Source organism: Aphidius gifuensis, linkage group LG5, assembly GCF_014905175.1.
Source record: "Aphidius gifuensis isolate YNYX2018 linkage group LG5, ASM1490517v1, whole genome shotgun sequence".
In the NCBI taxonomy this organism is placed as follows: Eukaryota; Metazoa; Arthropoda; class Insecta; order Hymenoptera; family Braconidae; genus Aphidius; species Aphidius gifuensis.
In genome coordinates, this window is record NC_057792.1 from 1,952,730 (window position 1) to 1,974,408 (window position 21,679).

General features: G+C 26.2%; 8 protein-coding genes across 10 annotated transcripts in view; 5 read left to right on the forward strand and 3 right to left on the reverse strand.

Moving 5' to 3' along the window:
* The first annotated feature begins 19 nt into the window (after positions 1-19).
* On the forward strand, positions 20-1,628 carry LOC122856731. Of its 2 annotated transcripts, XM_044158519.1 has the most exons (5): positions 20-94; positions 251-639; positions 914-1,021; positions 1,112-1,327; positions 1,445-1,628. In XM_044158519.1, exons 2-5 carry the CDS (start codon positions 623-625, stop codon positions 1,554-1,556), a joined length of 453 nt encoding a protein of 150 aa, XP_044014454.1. In that variant the 5' UTR covers positions 20-94; positions 251-622; the 3' UTR covers positions 1,557-1,628. The 2 variants fall into 2 exon arrangements, with proteins under 2 accessions (XP_044014454.1, XP_044014455.1); XM_044158520.1 differs by lacking the exon at positions 251-639.
* Positions 1,629-1,883: 255 nt separating this feature from the next.
* Positions 1,884-4,561, forward strand: LOC122856734 (ran GTPase-activating protein 1). The gene is made up of 3 exons (XM_044158523.1): positions 1,884-2,199; positions 2,289-3,724; positions 3,817-4,561. The coding sequence occupies exons 1-3, from the start codon at positions 2,088-2,090 to the stop codon at positions 4,033-4,035; spliced, it is 1,767 nt and encodes a 588-aa protein (XP_044014458.1). The 5' UTR covers positions 1,884-2,087; the 3' UTR covers positions 4,036-4,561.
* Positions 4,448-9,814, reverse strand: LOC122856735 (phosphatidylserine lipase ABHD16A). Of its 2 annotated transcripts, none has more exons than XM_044158525.1 (6): positions 9,534-9,656; positions 9,160-9,459; positions 9,005-9,058; positions 7,660-8,914; positions 7,443-7,594; positions 4,448-4,560 (listed from the first exon to the last, which is right to left on the reverse strand). In XM_044158525.1, the coding sequence occupies exons 2-6, from the start codon at positions 9,229-9,231 to the stop codon at positions 4,471-4,473; spliced, it is 1,623 nt and encodes a 540-aa protein (XP_044014460.1). In that variant the 5' UTR covers positions 9,232-9,459; positions 9,534-9,656; the 3' UTR covers positions 4,448-4,470. The 2 variants fall into 2 exon arrangements, with proteins under 2 accessions (XP_044014460.1, XP_044014459.1); XM_044158524.1 differs by lacking the exon at positions 4,448-4,560 and adding an exon at positions 7,024-7,370 and having other exon boundaries at positions 9,534-9,814.
* Positions 9,761-12,026, forward strand: LOC122856733 (putative RNA polymerase II subunit B1 CTD phosphatase RPAP2). Its single transcript, XM_044158522.1, has 4 exons — positions 9,761-10,066; positions 10,133-10,247; positions 10,318-11,801; positions 11,873-12,026. Exons 1-4 carry the CDS (start codon positions 9,990-9,992, stop codon positions 12,024-12,026), a joined length of 1,830 nt encoding a protein of 609 aa, XP_044014457.1. The 5' UTR covers positions 9,761-9,989.
* LOC122856732 (negative elongation factor B) lies at positions 11,857-14,620 on the reverse strand. Its single transcript, XM_044158521.1, has 3 exons — positions 14,145-14,620; positions 12,485-14,071; positions 11,857-12,387 (listed from the first exon to the last, which is right to left on the reverse strand). The coding sequence occupies exons 1-3, from the start codon at positions 14,274-14,276 to the stop codon at positions 12,235-12,237; spliced, it is 1,872 nt and encodes a 623-aa protein (XP_044014456.1). The 5' UTR covers positions 14,277-14,620; the 3' UTR covers positions 11,857-12,234.
* Positions 14,621-14,752: 132 nt separating this feature from the next.
* Positions 14,753-17,810, forward strand: LOC122856832. Its single transcript, XM_044158695.1, has 7 exons — positions 14,753-14,978; positions 15,096-15,270; positions 15,336-15,557; positions 15,760-15,835; positions 15,914-16,348; positions 16,415-16,603; positions 16,664-17,810. The coding sequence occupies exons 2-7, from the start codon at positions 15,160-15,162 to the stop codon at positions 16,960-16,962; spliced, it is 1,332 nt and encodes a 443-aa protein (XP_044014630.1). The 5' UTR covers positions 14,753-14,978; positions 15,096-15,159; the 3' UTR covers positions 16,963-17,810.
* A 190-nt stretch (positions 17,811-18,000) lies between these two features.
* Positions 18,001-20,861, reverse strand: LOC122856804 (dual specificity protein phosphatase CDC14C-like). Its single transcript, XM_044158659.1, has 6 exons — positions 20,241-20,861; positions 19,913-20,174; positions 19,719-19,848; positions 19,314-19,635; positions 19,137-19,232; positions 18,001-19,059 (listed from the first exon to the last, which is right to left on the reverse strand). Exons 1-6 carry the CDS (start codon positions 20,764-20,766, stop codon positions 18,884-18,886), a joined length of 1,512 nt encoding a protein of 503 aa, XP_044014594.1. The 5' UTR covers positions 20,767-20,861; the 3' UTR covers positions 18,001-18,883.
* The window catches only part of LOC122856769 (protein bric-a-brac 1-like), a 212,064-nt gene continuing 208,642 nt past the window's right edge, over positions 18,258-21,679 (forward strand). Inside the window, exon 1 of the mRNA XM_044158591.1 lies at positions 18,258-18,338. The gene's annotated coding sequence lies outside the window, so the exon portion shown is untranslated. The remainder of the gene's footprint in view (positions 18,339-21,679) is intronic.

The window sequence follows — 21,679 nt, forward strand, 5'->3', positions numbered from 1 at the left end:
CTTTTTATCTCTCTGTCATATTGAGTGTTGCCAATAACACCCTTAAAACAAACTAAAATATCTAGAGAAACTTGCATGGATTTACATTTTACTGGTATTATTTTTTATTACTATCTACAAACATGTTTCTTATATAACAACATAAATATTTTTTATATTTAATAAATATTAATTATAAATAGTTATAGAAATGTATAGAAAAAACACAACATCGAATTAAGGGGTATTTATGATTTTTTTTTTTATCTAGAAATCACTAGAAATAGGCAGCGCTACGTACGGCATTTTAAAAAAGCCCTGCCCAAGTCAGCTGTTAGCGACGGGCGACGACCAGATACGCAGTACCACGTGGTACCTCGCAGCTAGTAAACCATAGTAAACATACTTTCAAATTTCAATTATTTAGTGTGAAATAAAAAAAAAAAAAAAAAGTATCAGTCCACATAAAAAACTTATATTTATATTATACTAAAGCTAAAAAATAGATTGTTATAAATAGTCGTATAATTAAATTCAGTTTACATATTGATCATATTGATTAAATTTTGGTAAAGAAGCGTTGGAGCGTTGTAAATCAGCGATACACTGTTTGCGAAAAAATTTAGCGAATAAACAATTCATCATGTCTTTTATAAATAAGTAAGTAAATTATTTCAATAATGAGTTAATCATTTAATTAACTTCTCTATGTTGGTAGATATATCGTATATAATATATTGATTTATTATACATATGTATATATTGTGTAAATAAGTAAATGGCTATACCTGCACACGTTTTCGTCATTTTAGACTTTAGAGCCAATGTGCGAATCACGTCAACATTTATCACATAACCTCATAAATTTATCCCAACTACATGCGTGTGATATTATGACATTTTGTAAATAACTTTATTAACTTTAATTTTACAGTGTTGAAACAAAACATGAACCTTCAGATACAAGTATTTCTGAAATACAAACCGAGGTTTTGTTATATTCCATGCATGGACCTGCCGAGAAATGTAAAGCTGAAACCATGTAATGAATAAATTATTTTTAATTTTTAATTTCCACCTAAATTCACCAATGACAATGCCAGTAAACTTTTTTTGTTTTTCTGTTTAATAGCTATTTTGATGATGATGAGGATGATGATTATGGTGATGATGATTATGATGATGATGAACATAGACGCACCAGGAAATACCGGTTTGTCGGGGATGATTTCAAGTTGCATTTGGCTAATGTAAAAAAAATTGAAAAAGAAACAAACAAAAAACTGCCTATCCAAGAAAATATCCAACTATGGGCAAAATTTAAGGCTGAACGTGGAATATCTACTCTGTAAGATAAATTTTTTGTAATAATACTTTTGCTACTACCTCATACAATTTATACTAACTACATGCGTGTGATATTTATGACATTTTGTAAATAACTTTATTGACTTTAATTTTACAGTGTTAAAAGAAAACATGGAGCTTCTGGTAAAAGTGTTCCTGAAATACTATCTGAGTCTTCGTTGAATCGCACATATAAACCTGCCGGGAAAAGTGAAGCTGAAAGCATGTAATTATTGGCTGAACGTGAATTATCTAATGTGCAAGATAAATTTTTTGTAATAATACTTTTGCTACCACCTCGCCTATACTACTACTGTAAACATCTGATTATAAAATAAAGAGTTACTATTATGAATTAAATAAAGAAATTATTTTAAAATAGTCATGATATTTGTTTTATTTTTACCAATATATCGATATGTAATATTATTTTTTAAATATCGCCGATATATTATTATCGGTCTTTTTCAACTATCGCAATTCCCTAGACTTGCAAAAAAAAATCATAAATTCCCCTAGATTCGATGGCCAAGCCGCCAACCGGCAACCATAAGTGATTTTTTTTTTTTTTCTCCACACGTTTTTTTTTCTCTCTCTCACTTGTAAATTGCTTTACACACAACCCCCAAACAACCCCCTAAATACAATTGTTGATTTATCAAGTACACTCAACAACAAAATCATTGTTAAACAAAAGCTACGAAAAATTAAAATATAAATTAGCAATAACAAAACACAAGGTTATAAAATAAAAATTAAATATGTTTAACTTCCAAAACGTCAGTGAAACTTTATCAAAGACAACACCAACGGATGTTCCAACTGGCGTCTCTTTTTGTGGTAAATCATTGAAATTAAATTCTGAAGAAGATGGTAAGTAAATAAACAATTAAAAATACTTCAAAATAATACAATAAATCATTGATAAATAATTAAATATTTCTTACATTTAAAATTTTCAGCAAATCTTGTTGTTGATGCCATTAAAAAATGCTCATCATTGTCATATTTAAATTTGGAGGGTAATACACTTGGTCCAGATGCAGCAAAGGCAGTATCAAAAGCCCTTGAAACACATGGTAAACCATTAACTCGTGCATTATGGAAAGACATGTTTACTGGACGTATGAAAACTGAAATTCCAAAAGCACTTGAATATCTTGGTACTGGATTAAAAATATCAGAAGCACGTTTATTTGAACTTGATTTAAGTGACAATGCATTTGGTCCAATTGGTGTACAAGGTCTTGCTGCATTATTAAGCTCAAGTCCATGTTTTACATTACAAGAATTACGTTTAAATAATAATGGTCTTGGTATATCAGGTGGTAAAATGTTGGCTGATGCACTTATTAATTGTCATAATAATTCATCAAAAATTGGTAAACCATTGGCATTAAAAGTATTTATTGCTGGTAGAAATCGTCTTGAAAATGAAGGTGCAACAGCACTTGCTAATGTATTTGATAAACTTGGTAGTCTTGAAGAAGTTGTTATGCCACAAAATGGTATATATCATATTGGTGTTGCTGCAATTGCATCTGCATTATCAAATAATCCAAATTTAAAAATATTAAATTTAAATGATAATACTGTTGGACCAAAAGGTGCAATTGCACTTGCAAATGCATTAAAAAAATTTAAAAATCTTGAAATATTAAATTTAGGTGATTGTTTATTAAAAACACGTGGTGCAATGACAATTGCTGGTGCACTTGGTATACCTGGTAGTCATACTAGTTTAATTGAAATTAATTTAACTGGTAATGAAATAAGATCAAGAGCTGCTGAATCATTAGTTAATGCTGTTACTGATAAGACTCAATTAACAAGTTTACAACTTGATGCAAATTCATTTGGTGGTGAGGGTGTTGATGCCTTGAAAGAGGCACTTGAAAAAGTTGATAAACTTGATGTACTTGGTAGTTTGGAGGATGATGTTACTGATGATGAGGATGAAAGTGATGGAGATAATGAAACTGAAGATGATTCAAATAATGAATCAGATAATGATGATAATGAAAATGAAAATATATACAGTGATGTATCACAAGATGTTATTATTCAAGAAAAAGAAATAATTCATAAACCAATTAATGTTAAAGAATTTTTAAAAGCTCCAATTGGTGAAAATTTATTGATGATTGAGGGTGATAAATTTTATGAATTTTTAGAACATGCAACAAGTTATTCACAAGAGCCACAGAGATATGTTGATGAATTATTAATTATTGTCATGAAAGTATCGTCATTGTGTGGTAGTGGATATGGTGATGTTAGAGTTGAAGCTGAAGGTCTTACTGATAAATTGTACTTTGAATTATTTACATTTGCCAAATCAAATGATCAACTATCACATGTTAATAATAATCTTTTGGTCAATTTGGGACTTATTAAGGTAATTATTATTTTTTTATATTTAATAAATAATATACTTGACTTGATTTTAATGATATTAATTTGACTTTGTATTTTTGTTTGTATGTACAGAGTGAAGATAAATCATCAGGAAAAATTGAATGGAACTTGGAGGGATGTTTCAAGGCACTGGAAAAAATATGTACAAAAGAATATTTTCCATCATTGACCAAGGATGCTCTTAAATTGTTCATTGAAAAACCAATTAGAAGTGGAAAAAAATTTGTTGATCCATTCCAAGATGCTAAAAAATCATTGAAAAATATTATTGATGATTCACAGAGAACGTAATTAATTTTTAATTTTTAATTTTTAATTTTTAATCTATAATTTAACTTGAAAACTTTTTTTTTTTTTTTTTAAATTTCAAAATCTTAAATTGTTTCTATCAGGATAAATTCACAAACTGGTTGAGAGTGTAAATTTATTTAAATATCTTTTTTAAGAAAAATAAAAAATAACAAAAAAAAAATTCAACTGCTGTGCAGAATGTCTTGTAATATTTTAAAATTTAAGGTTTTTACAATAAAGTGTTTGTATGTCTAATTTATTTATTTATTTTTATATTTTTTCTATCAAAAATATCCTTTATATGTAATATATAAAAATTTCATTAACAACATACACTAACTTCACTCATAAATAACCAGTTAATTGAGAAATAACAAAAATAGATAATTAATAACAATGCTGTCATGGAATTAAATTTTAAAAAATAATAATTATTTAGGCACGTGGATCCCAACCAAGTTTAAATAAATTTTGATTGAGACGTACATTATGACCTGAATTTTGATCTTTCATATACTTATTTGCCTGCAAAAGAAAAAAAAACAACAACAAATTAACTCGAATAAAAATATCAACTCATGAAATGATAAATAAACTATTAAAATTACCAAATAAACAACAAGATGTTGCTTTGAAATTGAATCAAAATTATCACCAAGTGTTGATGGATATTTAATTGTACCATTATTGTTGTTAATATTTTCTCTAATTTTTGTTAAACAAATATTCTCATCAAGTGGAATACCATCTTGAAATAAAACTGAAAGAAGAGAGAATGAATTTAAAATTTGTCTAATAGTAAAAATTAAAATATCTATCATAAAAAATTAACCTTTTGTTTTAACAGCCAATGTAATTGAGTCAACATCAACCATTGACATTGCTAAATAATTTTTCAAAACATCAATTGTTTTATTATTATTATTATCAAGTAATTTTGGATAACGATGAATCAACATGTTAGTGAGTAAATAATTGGCACGATTACTGGGTAAATTTCCAGTAGGTGATGACATAATTTGATCCTCTGTTCTTCTTATCAACATAACTCTACCATCATACTTATTCAACTGTTGAGAATTATCTAAATCCAAATAATCTGTTATAACATATGTGGTAAGACTACTGACAAAATTTGGCATCATGTACAAAGCTACATTCAATACATTATCAAATGTTGCATCAAGTAATAACCCATGTAAATCATAATTCATGGCAGCCCATGTTGATGTAAAACCACCAATACTCCAACCATTTAACGCTATTTTATCAACAGTAAAATTTAATTTTTCAATTGAATATTTAATAACAGCATCAATTGCATTAATTTCTTTTTCTGGAAATGGTATACCAGTACTAATTGATTAACAGAACTGGCATTTATCACCGATTATTTCGATTGTCGATGAACATTGTATCAACTGTGTCATCATCAACTGTTACTAACTTGGATCTTTTAGCACCAAGTACATTAAGATGTATTCTACCATCTATAAGTTTATTTTCTATTATCATATTGAATATTGATGTACTACCTGGATACATAGCTTTAACAACAATATTAGAAATTAAATAAGATATTAATTTAAAAGGTGCTGTGGTAATGGACAGCTTGATTGAAGCATCAGGCAATGTCACACGAGGTTTTCCATTTAATAAATCTTTTGATAACACTTGATAATCTGTTGGCCATGCCCAAAACTCAAAATCATACTTTCTAATTGATTGCTTTGACTCATACGTGTAAGATTCTTGTGCTTTTGACAAAACTTTTAGGAAATTTGTATACTTTGGATTTGATGAACGAGCAACACTTCTTACTCCAAGTGTTATTACCAAAATTGTAGTAAAAATCAAGGCTGCTATAACTATGAAACGTCCAAGTTTATATATAAATTTAAATAATTTTTTTCTTCGATGACATTTTCTTTCTTCTGTAGTTTTTCTACGACAATAACAACGACATAATTTGTAAAATAATAAAAATCCAATTTTTGGAAGTGTAAAAAGACTTAGAAAAGCAACTGCACCAAGCTGTAAATTAATTATTTAAATTATTAATTTATTAAATTAATAAATTATATATTTACACTATATTAATTATAGTATTATTAAATTTTTATGTAAAATATTTATAACTTACAAAATACAAAATGTAATCAGCATATTTTTCAGTATTGCTTGGCTCATAAATTTTCTAAAAGTTAATAGACAATTATTAATGACTAACCTCTGTGAATTTAAATTAATTTATTCATCTATTATTACAACTAAATAATATCAATAAACATACCCAAGATCCTTCATAAAATGAATATAATCTGGGGCTCCAGATGCATGTCCAAACAGACATCTTTTAAATAACGTTGCTTTGATTTTTTTTCTTATTGGTAGATCATTTATTTTATGTTTTTTTTTTAGAAAGGAAAAGTCGTTGAATATTCAAAATGGAGTCAGGTAAAACGACGTGAATAACTATTTTAGTTTGGCTAATAACTTTACCCTAAATATGTTTTTTCGACGTGGAAAAGTTGTCTTTTATTGATGAGCCTAATGATCCAATGACTAATCTTCTCACGAAAAAAATATTTATTTTATATGTATAGATATGTTTTCAATTATAACTAATGTGTCATTTTTTTAATCTTTCTTTAATTAAAAATATAAAACTGATTCAGTGATGCATGAAGTTGTTAGTTTTATTTTTTTTCATTATATAAATTCGAAAAATTTAAATAACGTCCTGTATGTTTTTTTTTTTTAAACACATATGTACGCAAACGAGATTTTTTTATATAAAATAAATACACATATATGATTATTATTATGTAAAAAAAAAAAACAATAATAATAATGAAAAGGAAAAAAAATCCATGTACTCTGCTACGATGGAAATAATTATTGTAAAAATAAAGAAATAAGTTTCGCGAATTTCGAAACGAAACTTATTGAATATTTCGAAATTGTAGGAAGAAAATTTGTTAGTACTATTTTTTTTTTTTCTCTTTATATATTTCAAAGATTGAAAATACAATTGTATCATTTTACTGAATAATTATAAAAATTATTGTTATTTCAAAGTTGATGAAAAAAAAAAGATAAATAAATAAGACTAATAAATTATTAATAGTATGTATTGATAATGCTGCTCACCCATTTTGTTTGAAGTTATATTTGTGTACAATTGATTTAATAAAAAAAAGAAATGATAACTAAGTGCGTTAATTAAATTAAAGTGTTGATTGATTTGTACGTGGATCCCAGCCACGATGAAATAATTCAACAGCAAGAGGAACACAATGTTGAGATGCTTGATCTTCCATGTATTTATTTGCCTTAAAAAAAATATAATTATTAAAATTAAATAATAAATATTGTATTGTAAAAGAAATTATTATTATATTTACCAAATAAACAACAAGATGTTGTTTTGAAATTGAATCACAATTATCACCAAGTGTTGATGGATATTTAACTTGGCCATTATTATTTTCAATGTCTTTCATTATTTTTGATAAACAAATATCTTCAACAAGTGGAATACCATCACTAAATAATCCTGAAACAAAATTTAATTAACATTATAGTTTTATTTTTTAAAATTATTCAATTATAAAAACAAACCTTGTGTTCTAGCAGCCAAACTTTTAGTTGTTTTACCATTTGAATCATGAGTTGGCATTGATAAATATTTTTTTAAAACATCAACACTTTTATTATCTGTATTTTCAAATAGCTTTGGATAACGATGAATCAACAATTTAATAAGTAAATAATTAGCACGATTATGAGCCAAACTACCAGCAGGTGTACACATAATTTCATCATCTGTTCTTCTTATCAACAATACTCTACCATTATATTTTTTCAACTGTTCAGCAATATTTAAATTTAAATATTCTCTAATGAGATTTTTAACAATAGCATCAAGTGCTTTTGGCATTGTATTTTTAGCCAAATACAATACATCATCAAATGTTGCATCAAGTATTAAACCATGTAAATTTTGATAATTCATAGCAGCCCATGTTGATGTAAAACCACCAATGCTCCAGCCATTGAGTATAATATTATCAACAGTAAAATTTAATTTATCAATTGAATATTTAATAACAGCATCAATTGCATCAATTTCTTGTTCGGGAAATGGTGTACCAGTACTGCCACCAAAACCAGGATGATTCCATCCAACAATTGAGTAATCTTTAGCAAGTGGTGTTGACATTATTCCAGCTTCATAAAAACCACAATTACCCTCACATGTTATAACTAATATATGTCCATTTTTACTTTTGTGACGTTTATCAATAAATATTGTATCAATTGTATTATTATTAAATGTTAATAACTTTGAACGTTCACCACCACGATCAATTAAATCAATTCTACCTTGTAACATTGTACTTTTCATTAACATATTAACAATTGATGTACTACCTGGATACATCATTTTAATTGCAATTGTATTTGCAAGTAAATAAGATAATATTTTACATGGTACAGCAATTATATAATTATCACAATATCTTTTTGAATTATTTATTGTAACACGTGGTTTACCATCTAATAAATTATTTGATAAAACTTTATAATCAACTGGCCATGCCCAAAATTCAAAATCATATTTTTGAAGTTGTTGTTTTGATTCATATGTATATGATTCATGAGCTTTTGTTAATGTTTTTATGAATTTTATGTACATTGGATTTGTTGAACGAGCACAACCACGAACAGCAAGTGATGTTATAAAAATAAAACCTGCACTTGCTGCATATTTTGACATTGTGTACATGTTATCAGTCATGGTGTTATTACGACGATACATTAATGCTGCAATTAATGGAAGTGTGTAAATTCCTACTGACCAAATTGCTGAAAACTATAAATTAAAAATTATTTATTAGTACAATTAATTTTTCCATCTAACAACAGAGATGAATATCCAATTTTTTTGGATTAATTAACTTACTGAATTCACCACGTAATCACCCCATCTTTCAAAGTTGTTTGGCTCATAAGTTTTCTGCAAGTCAACATTGAATTATTATTTATTTATTAACCTATATGATGTTGATTTTTTATGATAATAATTATTATTGTTAATTAAAATTTAAATAAACATACCCATAGTGCTTCATGAACCTTATATAATCTTGGGCTCAGGGTACATGCCCAGATGGTTTTCATGCTAGACATGATTACAGTATTTTTTTGTTGCTTTATTATTTTGATTTATCACTTAATCAAAACTTTATTTTTTCGACAGAGTAATTGTTTATTTTTTGTGTGTGAATACGTGTGTTATTTTTTTTCCACTCAAAGTTTTCACCGCGCAACCACACACTTGTGTTTTTTTTTTATATGTCAATATTGCCCCTCTTTTTAAGATTGACATTTGTATTTATTATTCATCAAATACACAATCTACAAAAACATATTTTTTATTAATTCACAATGGTTTATAGATTTTTTTTTTATATGAAATTAATAATACTGACATTTTTTTTGTGATTGAAGTTCAAGGGCACCTAGCTGTTTACAACTTGATTTGTTTTTTAGTTGGTTCCAGATGATGATGTTGATGATGATGATGATCAATCAACAATAATAATCAAAATTTTACTGGCTAACGTCAAATGTTCTCTTACCGACAATAATTTTTAACTTCAATATTTTAGATTTATTTTTTTAATTAAATAAATAATAAATTAAAAAAATTTAGTTAATTTTATATGCTCAATTAATTGATTTACAATATTTGACCTTGTTTTTTGAAAATCTGTTTTTTTTTTTTTTTATAAATCTCAAATTTTGCGACAGAAAAATTACCAATGAAAATTTGCCTTAAAAGTATCCAAACAATAAAATGACATCTTAACAGCTGATTAAATGTCTTGTTTATGATTATCTTAATTATAAATAAATAAATATAATATTGATATAACAATTATAAAATGGAAGATTCTGCAAAAGTTAAAAAAGCAAAAGCACATGCTAAAATTCGTGCTGCAAAAGCTGCAAAAGCTGCAAAGTAAGAAACAAAACAAATTAGTTGATATATTTTTATTTTTAACTAATAATCTTTTGTTAATTACAGAAATGTACCAGTTGCAATATTGTTGAAGAAAAAAGCTGAATGTGATGCAAAAGCTTTGAAAATTGTTGAAATGATGACAGAAAAAAATATTGATGTTAATTGGATGCTTGAAAATGTAATAAAATAAATAATAAATCAATTTTAATTGTTAAATTTCCTAATTTTTAAATTATTTTATTTTACAGTTGGGTTGGTTGAATCGTAGTCACTTGGAGGACATCACTGAGGAACGAGCAATCGTAAAATTATGTGGTTATCCACTATGTGATAATGCTCTGACAAAAATAATAAATAGACGTTATCAAATATCGAGAAATAAACTTTATGATGTTCAACAAACAAAAAATTATTGTAGTCACAGTTGTTATTTATCAACAAATTATCTCATAAATCAAATGCTAACAAGTCCACTTTGGCTACGTGAAGAAGAAAAAAAGCCAAAATTTAAAATTCTTGATAAAAAAAAATTACGTGGTTCAAGTCCACCTGGTGTTGAGATCAAACTTGTTACACTTGATTTACCACCTGATTCAGATGAAGAAGATGTACCTGAAAAAACACCAACACCATCAAATAATATAGATAATAATAAAGATAAAAATGAACCTAAATTATCATCAAAACGTTCATTTGAATCACAAATTGATAAAACTGATGATGATGTTAATAAAAATGATGAAAAAACTTTGAAAAATGAATGTAAAAAAATGAAAAAAGTTGTTAGTTTTGGTGAAAATGAGGTGAGAGAATTTGAGACTATTAAAACAGATGATAAAAATATTCATGATGAAGATGAAGATGATGATGATGATGATCGAGATGATAATGATAATGGTTGGTTTGAATTTAATGATGATGAAAATTTAAATGAATCATTAGAAAAAATGGTTATTGATGATAAAATTGAAACTAATAAAACAACTGAAAATCCAATAGCTGTTAAGTCAATAATTAAAAAAACTAATGATAATAATCATGATAAATTAGATAGTAAATATAAAAGTAATAAAAATACTAAAAAATTAGATAAAAAACAAAAAAATATGTCATTTGAATCATTAGTATCACATGTTGAAGAAAGTTTTACACAATGGATAACTGATGATACAATAACATTTCTTCATGGTGAACCATTATCAAAACAACAAGTAATTGAAAAAGTAACACGTGATGAAAAATTTAAAGAAATATGTAAAAAACTAGACTTGATACAAATTGAAGAAGAAAAAGAAGCTCGTATGATGACGAAAAAAACAATAGAAATGAAACCATTACCTGATTATGATACACTCAAAGAAGAATCTAAAAATATTGATTTAAAAGTTAAAGCATTTTATCAAGGACAAATTGATTTATCTGAATTGAAAATTATTGAAAATAAAATTGAAAAACAAATTGATGATAAAACAAATGATACTGATGATTTATTTGTTCCATTGACTGATGCCAATGATGCAATTGCATTGAGACGAAGAATTTTTTTGAATAGTTTAAATCGTGTTGTTCCTGATTTACTACAAACACTTGCTGGTCCAGATATACATTATCTCAATAGTCCAGACAGAAAAACACTAATTAAAACATTGATTTATACATTTAAGCTAACAGCATCAAATATTTCTTTCAAAACAACTGAATGGAATCTTGTTGGACTTTTAATCATCAAAATGTAAGTGCAAAAAATAAATTTTGTTTAAATCACAATTATCAATAATTAATTATTCTTTTATTATTCAATAGGCTTGGTGTGATTGATCCAACAATAAAAAATCTTTTATCAATGAAAAAAGCATCAACCTACATCTCAATGATTTTGACTATTTACAATCTTAGCTCAAATTATCTTGATATTCTTGTATCATCATTAACATCACCAAGAAATATTACAAATTGATAAAAAAAAAAAAAAAAAAAACAAATTCATATAATATATATATTTTTTTTTATACAATGTACAGAGTTCTGATAGTCATCTGTTGATTGAATTTTTTTATAAATATAAAAAACCCAAAACCTAAATAATAATAATTGATTAATATTGTCATTATTAACGTCTCTATCTATAAATTGATTAAATTTTTTTCTTAAAATAATTAGTAATATTAAAGTCTAGTTGGTGTCATTGATGATAGTGGTGATGATGGTCCATCAATACTCATTCTATTATTTTGTTCAATGACAATAGTTTCTTCAACAGTTTTGCTGCCAATTTTTTCTTTCAGTGATTGATACAATGAATGAACAGCTTCATTATGCTGTAAACAATAATTAATTGTATTTAAATTATGTGTCTTGGATCTATTGAAATTTATTTAATCATGATAAAATATATAAATATTTAAAATAATTTACCTGACTTGTTGGTTGTAGACCTTTCATCAAAGAGTGCAATCTTGCTGGTGGTAATTTTGGATAAATATACCATAGTAATTTTAATAAATGTCTTATAACATTATCCTTACCAAGACCAGCAAGAAAAAATTCATCAAATATAACAGTACAAAATGATTCATTTGAAAATTCATCTGACATATTTAATATTAATGATGAAACAAGTGTATGTAAAAATGGATCTTCAAATGCTCTTTGTCCATCACAATTTGTTAATATTGATAGTACTCTCATTAATCCACGAGCATCACCACGTGTTTTACCACCAATATTTTGTCCAGATCCAATATTACCAGTATTATTATTATTATTTGAGCTATTATTAACATTACCACCACCAACATGAAGTGCATAATACATTGCTAATACAGCAGCAACACCAGAACTTGTTGAATATGCTTGGCATGCATCTGGTGGTGGTCCAGAATGTTCAATAATTGCAATAGCACTTTCACGTTCATCTGGTGGTAATTTACAATTTAATTGACGTATTTGATCATCAACCATTAATGACATTAATGCTGGTAAAAATTTTGTAACAACTTGACTATCTAATTTTGGTTCTTTAAAATCTTGTGAATCAATCATATTCCATGCTGATAAACCAAGTGCTAACATACGTAATAAAAGAACAAGTACAGCATTATCACGTGGTAATGATTCGGAATTTATTAAATGTAATGATATTTTAATAACTGAACTTGCTAAAAAATTAACAGCATATGGATCACAAAGTGTCATACTTAAATCACCTAATACTTGTTCTTGTCCTCTTTTAATACTATCTAAAAAACCTTGTAATTCACGTGATCTTTTAATATCAACATTTTTTTCACGTATACATGCATCAAGACACCATGTAAATTTATGACACGGATCAACTGATATTATATCTTGTATTTCTGAATCATGTAATGCCATTAATAACTCAGCACGTAATGTACAATAATGTATTATTTTTGTACGTAAAAATAATGTACGTAAAAATTGTAGTACCATGTCATATAGCTTAACACTGTGACCAATCATATGTGCTAATTTAATAACAACATCACCTTGTCTACGTATTTTTGGTGATGGTGAAAAAAATAATGAATTTAAATTATTATGATCAAATAATACTTGTTCTTTTTCAATAATATAACGACTAAATAATGGTGATACTTCATCACCAAATAAACTTTGATTATCTTTCCATATTTGACGTTTAACTTCAGTATCTGCTGAATTATATAATTCTTTTTCACGTACAAGTACACGTAAATATTTATCATCAATATGTGGTGTATTTCTTAATATACACATAACAATTGGACGTAATGCAGCAACTCTAACTGCTGAAAAACTTTTTGATAACATTTCCTTTAAACGTTTATCACCAGATGCACCTTTTTGTTCACGTTCATTACCAATTTCAGTTATACGTTTTATTAGCTTTTCACGTAGCTCTTCAAGTACTGATGCATGAAAATCTAAACGACGAACACCATGAAGATCCAACAGTGGTAACATTGGACGTAGAGATGGTAACAATACTCCATTTTCCAACTATTTAAATACATTTTTAAAAATTAATATTTATCATTGTTTAAACATTAATAATAACATTAATAATTATTACCTGAAATTCTTCAATTGCTTTTAATGGATCTGTACAACTTGTCAATGCATCACGAAGAGATATTTGTCCAGGTATTCCCAAATCATCCAGACCATTTCCACTTGTTGCACCATTATTTTTACTTGTACTCATTTTTTATAAATTAATAATAATATCAAATAATAATAATGCTATTTATAATTGTTTAATAAAAATATAAAAAACACTTGTAAAAAAATAAAACACTTAAAAAAAAAACTTATCAAAATATAGGTATTGTTTATATTTTTGAGGTTATGTTTTTATATATTAAATTCTTTTCTTCTTCCATTTATTCATTAATATATAAAATTATTATTAAATAATATTTATTATTAATTAATTGAATAAAATTAATTTATACATTTTTAAATAAACACTTATTCATAATTATTGTTTAATAAAAACAAACTAGACAAGCCACTGTGTGTGGTGGTAAACGACGTCAAAAAAAAAAATACACAAACATGATGATGATGATGATGATGATTGATGATGATTTCAAGCCACCTAGTGGAATTTATTTGAACCGATAGCAACGCGCGCGCGTTGATGATGTTTATGATGATGATGATGACATTCATCAGGGTGGGGAGAGATAATAACATTGCATTGAATTAAAAAAATAAAAAAACTAATCGTGTTGTTGAAGGAAAAAAAAAATATAATAGAAGGAAAATTTTTCAGTGTTCGGAGGTCAGTTACATATTACTCGTGGAAACCGGTAAATATGTATGTTAAATTTACTTGTCAGGATTTAATCCTGATGATGACTTTTTGGTTCAAGTAAAAATGCCAAATATTTACATCAACAATGTGAGTATTCAATAAACAAAATGTACCAATTTATTTATTTAAAAACAAAAAATGTTTAACTAATTTATAATTAAATACTCAGTTGATTTTATTACAACAATTTTAATTTATTTTCAGATGATTGTTGCTAGTAGTGGATAAATTATTGATAATTATTTTAATTAATTAAACAAGTGATAGAATGGCTGAAGGAGGCTGTAATAATGAAGCCAAGACAAATGGTGATAATCCATTATCAAAAAATTCACTAGAGATGAATGAATGTCTTGGCAATTGGTTGACGTATTTACAAGTAAGCTAAAAATTAAATAAATATTGATAAATAATAATAATTGCTATTGTTATATATTTTAACAGATGCTCAATGGATTGTGTTCAGCTGGTACAAAACTTGCCCAATCATTAAAAATATTATTATCAAATCATGAAGCAATACTTGATTGTCGATTAACTGGACAATGTTTATTAGGATGGGAAGAATTAACACGTGCAACTAGCATTGCAAGTAATACTGTTAAACATCATGTTGTAACAGCATTACGTGATCATGAAACACGTGATAATGATAGTGAAAAACACGTTAGTTGAATAAATTATTAATTCAAATATAAATCAAAGTATAAAAATAAATATCATAATGAAAAATTTAGACCTTGATACATGGACTACAAACTTTGCCCTCCAAAAAGCAAAGAAAACAATATTGATTTAATGTCAAGTTACAAATAAATAATCATGAATTTTAATTAATACTAAAGAATTATTATTTCCTTATTTACAGGATATACTTCGTGACAATTTATTGACCTTCATAAATTTACAGTATCAATTTTGTGTGGCTTGCTGTCAATGTTTAGGTAATAAATTTATTTTAACAAACATTAAATAAAATTAAAAAAGTAATCTAATAATATATTTAAAATCATATAAAATAGGTGGAATGGCTGAATGTTCATGTGGTAAAACTGAGTGTGATATTGCAGCATTACAACAATGTTTTGAACGTTTATATTGTAGTACAACACCAGGTGCTGTATCATCATCATCAATACATCAACAACAAAGTTGTCATCGTTCACCATTACAATATCCATTATTTCCACTTCAAGTACAAAGAAGATGGTCAGAAACAGCTGCTGCTGAAATTGCTGCTGAAATAAATGAAAATACAATGAGAAGATGGTCAATGCCATGGGATTGTCGTCATGTTACTGAATGGCCAAGACAACAACAAGATGAAAAAACAAAATTAAAAGTACCATATAATGATAGAAGTAGATCAACAACACCTGATTCTGTATGGAAATCAACTGGTATGGCTAGTCAAGATGGTCTTGAAGAAGCTATCCAGCTATTATCTTGTCGTCCTGGTAATTAATTTAAATTTATTATTAATAATTAGCTTTATAAATTATTGAAATAATTATATTTTCAAGGAATAAGACCGTCACATCAAAATTCTAGTTTTATGAATCAATATGTACCAGGTGTTACATTAACAACATGTAATTTAGAATCAAATTATGATGGTACTATTTGGCTTAATTCAAGTAAAATTGGATTTGGCTCAAGTGATCATTCAGATCAGTCTGGTTATCGTGACAGTGATCACAGTGGACAAAGTGGTAAATAAAATTATTTAATTTTTGTTTTTATATAAAAATTAATTATTAAATTTAATTTAGAACACAGTGGAGGTAGTGGAAATGGTCATCGTGATAGTAAAGATAGTATTCATTCACACAGTGATCATGGAAGTCATCGTGAAATTGAAACAACTGGTGCCAATGATGTTCCATCACGTAAAAGTAGTTCATCAAATGAATCATGTTTATCTGGTAATAGTAGATCTGGTTCTGATAGTGCTGGACCTGGTGATACATCAAGATCACAGCTATACTCAATGTGGAGTGGTGGTGATTTGCCATTTATTAAATTACCAGAAAGCCATGAAAATCAAGATGATCGACCACCAACTAATTAATGAATAATTAAATAATAATTATTTACAAAAAATTTTTTTGGATTATAAAATAATTTTTAAATATAATTAGTCAATTTGACTCTAAAATTATCTTGTGTATTACGCACACTAAAATCCACCAAGATCTAGTCGTTCAAAAAAAAAATATATATATGTTGTTTATTAGATACAATTGAATTTTCTTAAAATATTTTTTATCAAAATTTTTCTAGAAAAATTATTTGTTAATATTTAATATTTTTAAAAAGTTCATCAATGTTGTTTTTTAAAATAAATACAGTTCTTTTTTTTTTTTTTTTTTAGAATAACTGCAATTGATTTGAGGTTTTTTTTTTTTGAAACAACGAAGTTGAATTAAAATAATAATAAGATTAAGTAGAATTTTTGAATCTGATTGTTTGAGTGGATAAAAGAGGACCAAAAAAATACTCAAGGATCGACGGTCTACCAACAAAACCCAATTAGATAATTTAATAATTATTACATGTTTGAAAATTATGAAAGAATGATTATTAAATCATGATGTTTGATGTCATGTATGTCGATTATATGTGTTAATTTTTGTTTGACTGTGCAATGAGTTTTTAATTTTTTTTTGTCTTTATGTCAACAAAATTGTCTTTGTTGATGGAAATTTCATTTAATAAATAAAAGAAAAAAAATTATTCATCATGAATTTATCAATCTATCATGATAATAATATATTATAAAAATAATTTATATTGTTGATATTTATTTATTGTTATTAGATTTTTTTTCCAGCAAAATTTAAAAAAAAAAAAACAAGCAATTACTGGCTTTAGGGTAATTAATTTATTTTTCAAAAAAAAAAAATATTTTCCTGGATTTTATTGCACAAATATTTTAACCATTTTACTTAATATATTTAGATAAATTTTCCCGTAATTTCTTCTATGCGTTAGTTAAAAAAATTAAAATGAAATTGTGAAAAATTAAATATTTGAATATTTTGAATTTCAAATTGATTTTACCGCTACAGCGACATGAACGCCGCCATTCGGGGTTGAAATAATAATAATAATACTGATCGGGTTTGATCTGCTTCATACTGCTTCATACCGCTTCGCACGTCGGCTGGCGTCGGCCATTATTAAATTGGTTTAACCGTCTCTGAACGACAAGGAGCTTTCACGTAGCAAAATTTTTATTTTAATATATATCGTCATCTTAATGTTGAGTAGTGGTAAATATATTTCAATTTTGTACAATGTAACATTGTAAATATTTTTTTTATTGAAAAAATAATAATTTTGTTGTATTAAATTATTTTTTTAGAATTATAATGTACATCAAAGGATGCCGCCGATTTCTTGTGTGTGTGTCGAGAGTTTTGGAGCATTGAAAAATCATCTCCGGTGTGTACTTGGTTATTTAATATTAATTCTTACTTTATTTTCGATTAAAAAAAAATTCATTATCAAACGATTGAATTGAATAATGTATGGATTTTTTATTTTTTTTTATTTTGTGCTCTTTTATAAATGCCGGACTTATTTTACTCGGTAAAAATATATTTTAATTACTCGTTTTACAAGCGGATATTTATTTTTCGTTTTCTCATAAACCAAAAATAAATACATTGATTGTGGATATAGGATTATTGTGAAATAATTAATTGCGTAGTTTGCTCCAATTATGAGGTCATCGTGCACTTAATGGCGGCCATTTGCCATGACATTTTTTATGTTTTTTATTGTTGTTGGCGAATCTCCCGGTGAGTCAAACGCTCGAGCAAAATATTTTGTCAATCCTCTGAGCTCGGCTAGTCGTCGTGATTACTGACTGTTGTTGACCTAGGTCAACAGAACGCGATAAAAACAACAATATTTTACTCCAAAAATATTTTTTTTTTTTAATTGCCAGACGCCATGTTTAATTTTTTTTTTTTTATTCCCCATGATTATTTTTTATTGGATTTTATTTTATTTAAATAATCTCCTTGTGTTAAATTTAACGATGCATCATGACTCGGTTTAACTCGATCAGAAATAAAACAATGAGGAGGTATTTTTTTTGGATAATCAATCGTTCTTGACTTGTTGGTTGATGTTGGATCTCTTGGTGATCGCATTTTGTCTAAATTCAAGCAAAAAAAAAATATTTTTCAATTGAAAAAAGAGTAAAAAATATTTTAAAAATTCTAAAATACAAACGGAAAATTCCCAACAGTCCATTTCCATGATTTGTTTCTTTTTCTAAATTTTTTTCCAACAATTTATCACTTAAACTCTCGAGAATTGATTTTTTATCTGATGAAAAAATATAAAAGTAATATTAATTTCAATTCATTGCAACTACAATCTCGTAATTAATGACAATTATAATTTTACCTGAATTTTTTTTATGTTTTTTTGTTGATGATTCATCTGATACACTTGATAAATCATCATGTTTTTTATCATTCATACGTGCAACCGAATAAATACCATATTTATGATGCGGAAAATAATCACTATCACCATAATTTTGTTGTCTATATTGTTGTCCATTGAGCCAAAGTTCCGATTGCATTTTTTCAAGCCAAGATTGTTGATGACCAATAACTGAACCTGGACGACAAATTCTTGTCCATGCAATTGCTTCTTTTGCTGTCATTTTATAATGTTTTATTAAATACGCTGCTATTAAACAACCGGTTCTACCTAGACCAGCCTAAAATTCATTAAAAAAAAACAAAGCAAATACATTTTTAAATTCAATAATCATCACAACGTGACTGATAAATTAATATTAACTTTGCAATGAACAGCAATCGGTCCAGCAGTTGTCTCAGCAAGTTTTAAAAATTGATTTAAAATTTTTTTCGATGGTGTTGAACCATCTGGTAAAAACATTTCAACATGTGCAATACCATATCTTGTAAATCTAAATGATAATAATTTATCAAATGCTTATTTTTATCAAGTTTTATTGTAAATTATTGTGTTACCTTTTTGAGTCATAACATGGACGATTTAATCTGACAACAGCAGCAACATTATTATTTAAAAAATAATTAATATAAGCTTCTGGTTGATGATATGGTCTTCCAGGTTCTGTACTTGGTCCAATAAATGCTATAAATTTATCCGGTACAATCCAATTTAAATCTCCGTATTTTAGCTTTTCATATTTATCATATTCATCAAGATTAAAATCACCAAAATTTAAAAAACCAAATGTAATTGCTCTGAATAGACCATTTAAACAATCTAAAATGTAAAAATTAATTTACCAATTAAGTCGGACAGTAAAATTTAATTAATTTTGTTAGTAACCTTGAAGACGTATGTGATAGTGTGAATTTCCAATTGATGCATCTTGAAAAGGTTTGAATGGTCGTGAATTACCTTTTACAAGTATTTGATAAGTATCATGAGGATTTATACCCAAATACATCATAGCATATGCTGAAATTAAATAAGCAGCATTTGAACGTTTATTCTCATCGTCATCCAGGGTATAATGAACAATTTTTCTATCAAAATATTTTCTATTACGACGTTTGTTATTAACTAGCCAACAATATTTATACAAACAACTCAAATTTAATGGACCAAAATCGTTGTAAAAATTTCTATAAATAAGCTCATTGTCAATTGTAAAAAAATGAACATCTAAATTTTGTCTTGGTTTATCTAATCCTGGTGCTAGCGTGGCAAAGTAAAATTTATTTTTTACATATTCTGATACAGATATTAAATCTGGATGATTTTTAATATCAATTTCACGATTATTAAATTCAACTTGAGTACTATTATTTTTTAATTTTGTATCATAACTTTTAGATACTTTACGTGACATTTTTAACAAAATAATTTATCAATAGTTTATTTGAAGAAAAAAAAAATAATTAACCAATTTTTAAATGCCAAATATATTTATTTATTTATTTATCAATAAATAAACTGCTCACTTCAGTAATTTAAAATGAAAATTAATTATAATTCAATTAAACATTCATTTATTTAAAATATATAACTGTTTTTTTTATTCTAAAAAAATAATTAGGAAAAGGGTTAATTAATAATAAAATAATTGTTTTTTTTTTTTTTTTTATATTCTTATATTATTAATTGATTTAGACAATAATACAATTAATCATTTTTTTTTATTTTTTAATGATCAACTTTCATAGCACGATACATTTTTTTTTCTTTTATATCTTTTTTGTTTTTTGCAAGATAAGATTTGTCTACTTTCTATTTATTATTATTTATTTATTTTTTTAATTTAATAAATAGATTTTTTTTATACACATATTGTTTAAACTACTGAAAAATAATAACTAATGTACCGAATTTAAAAATAAATATTTATATTTTTAAACTCGGTCATTGTTATTTAATTTAATTTGCGATATAATTATCTATTTATTAGACAAGTATTAGTTTATTTTTTGAAGTTCTATTATTTATTATAATAAATAAAATACGAGTAGAAAAAAAAATATATATTTCTAGAGAGAGAGATAGAGAGAAAGAGATGAACTAGAATTGAATTATTTCTTTTTTTTTTTGGCCTAAAAGCCGAAGACTTTCATACTCAGGCTTTTTTTTTTTCATTTAACAATTATTACAATACACTGTACGCCTAGTATTTTTGGTATAATTGCATTTTTTTTTTTTAAATATCATTTATCCAAAAAATCACATCACTCTTCTATTAAATACTATTTACAATATTTTTTTTTAAATTCCCCAAGTCCCATAACTTT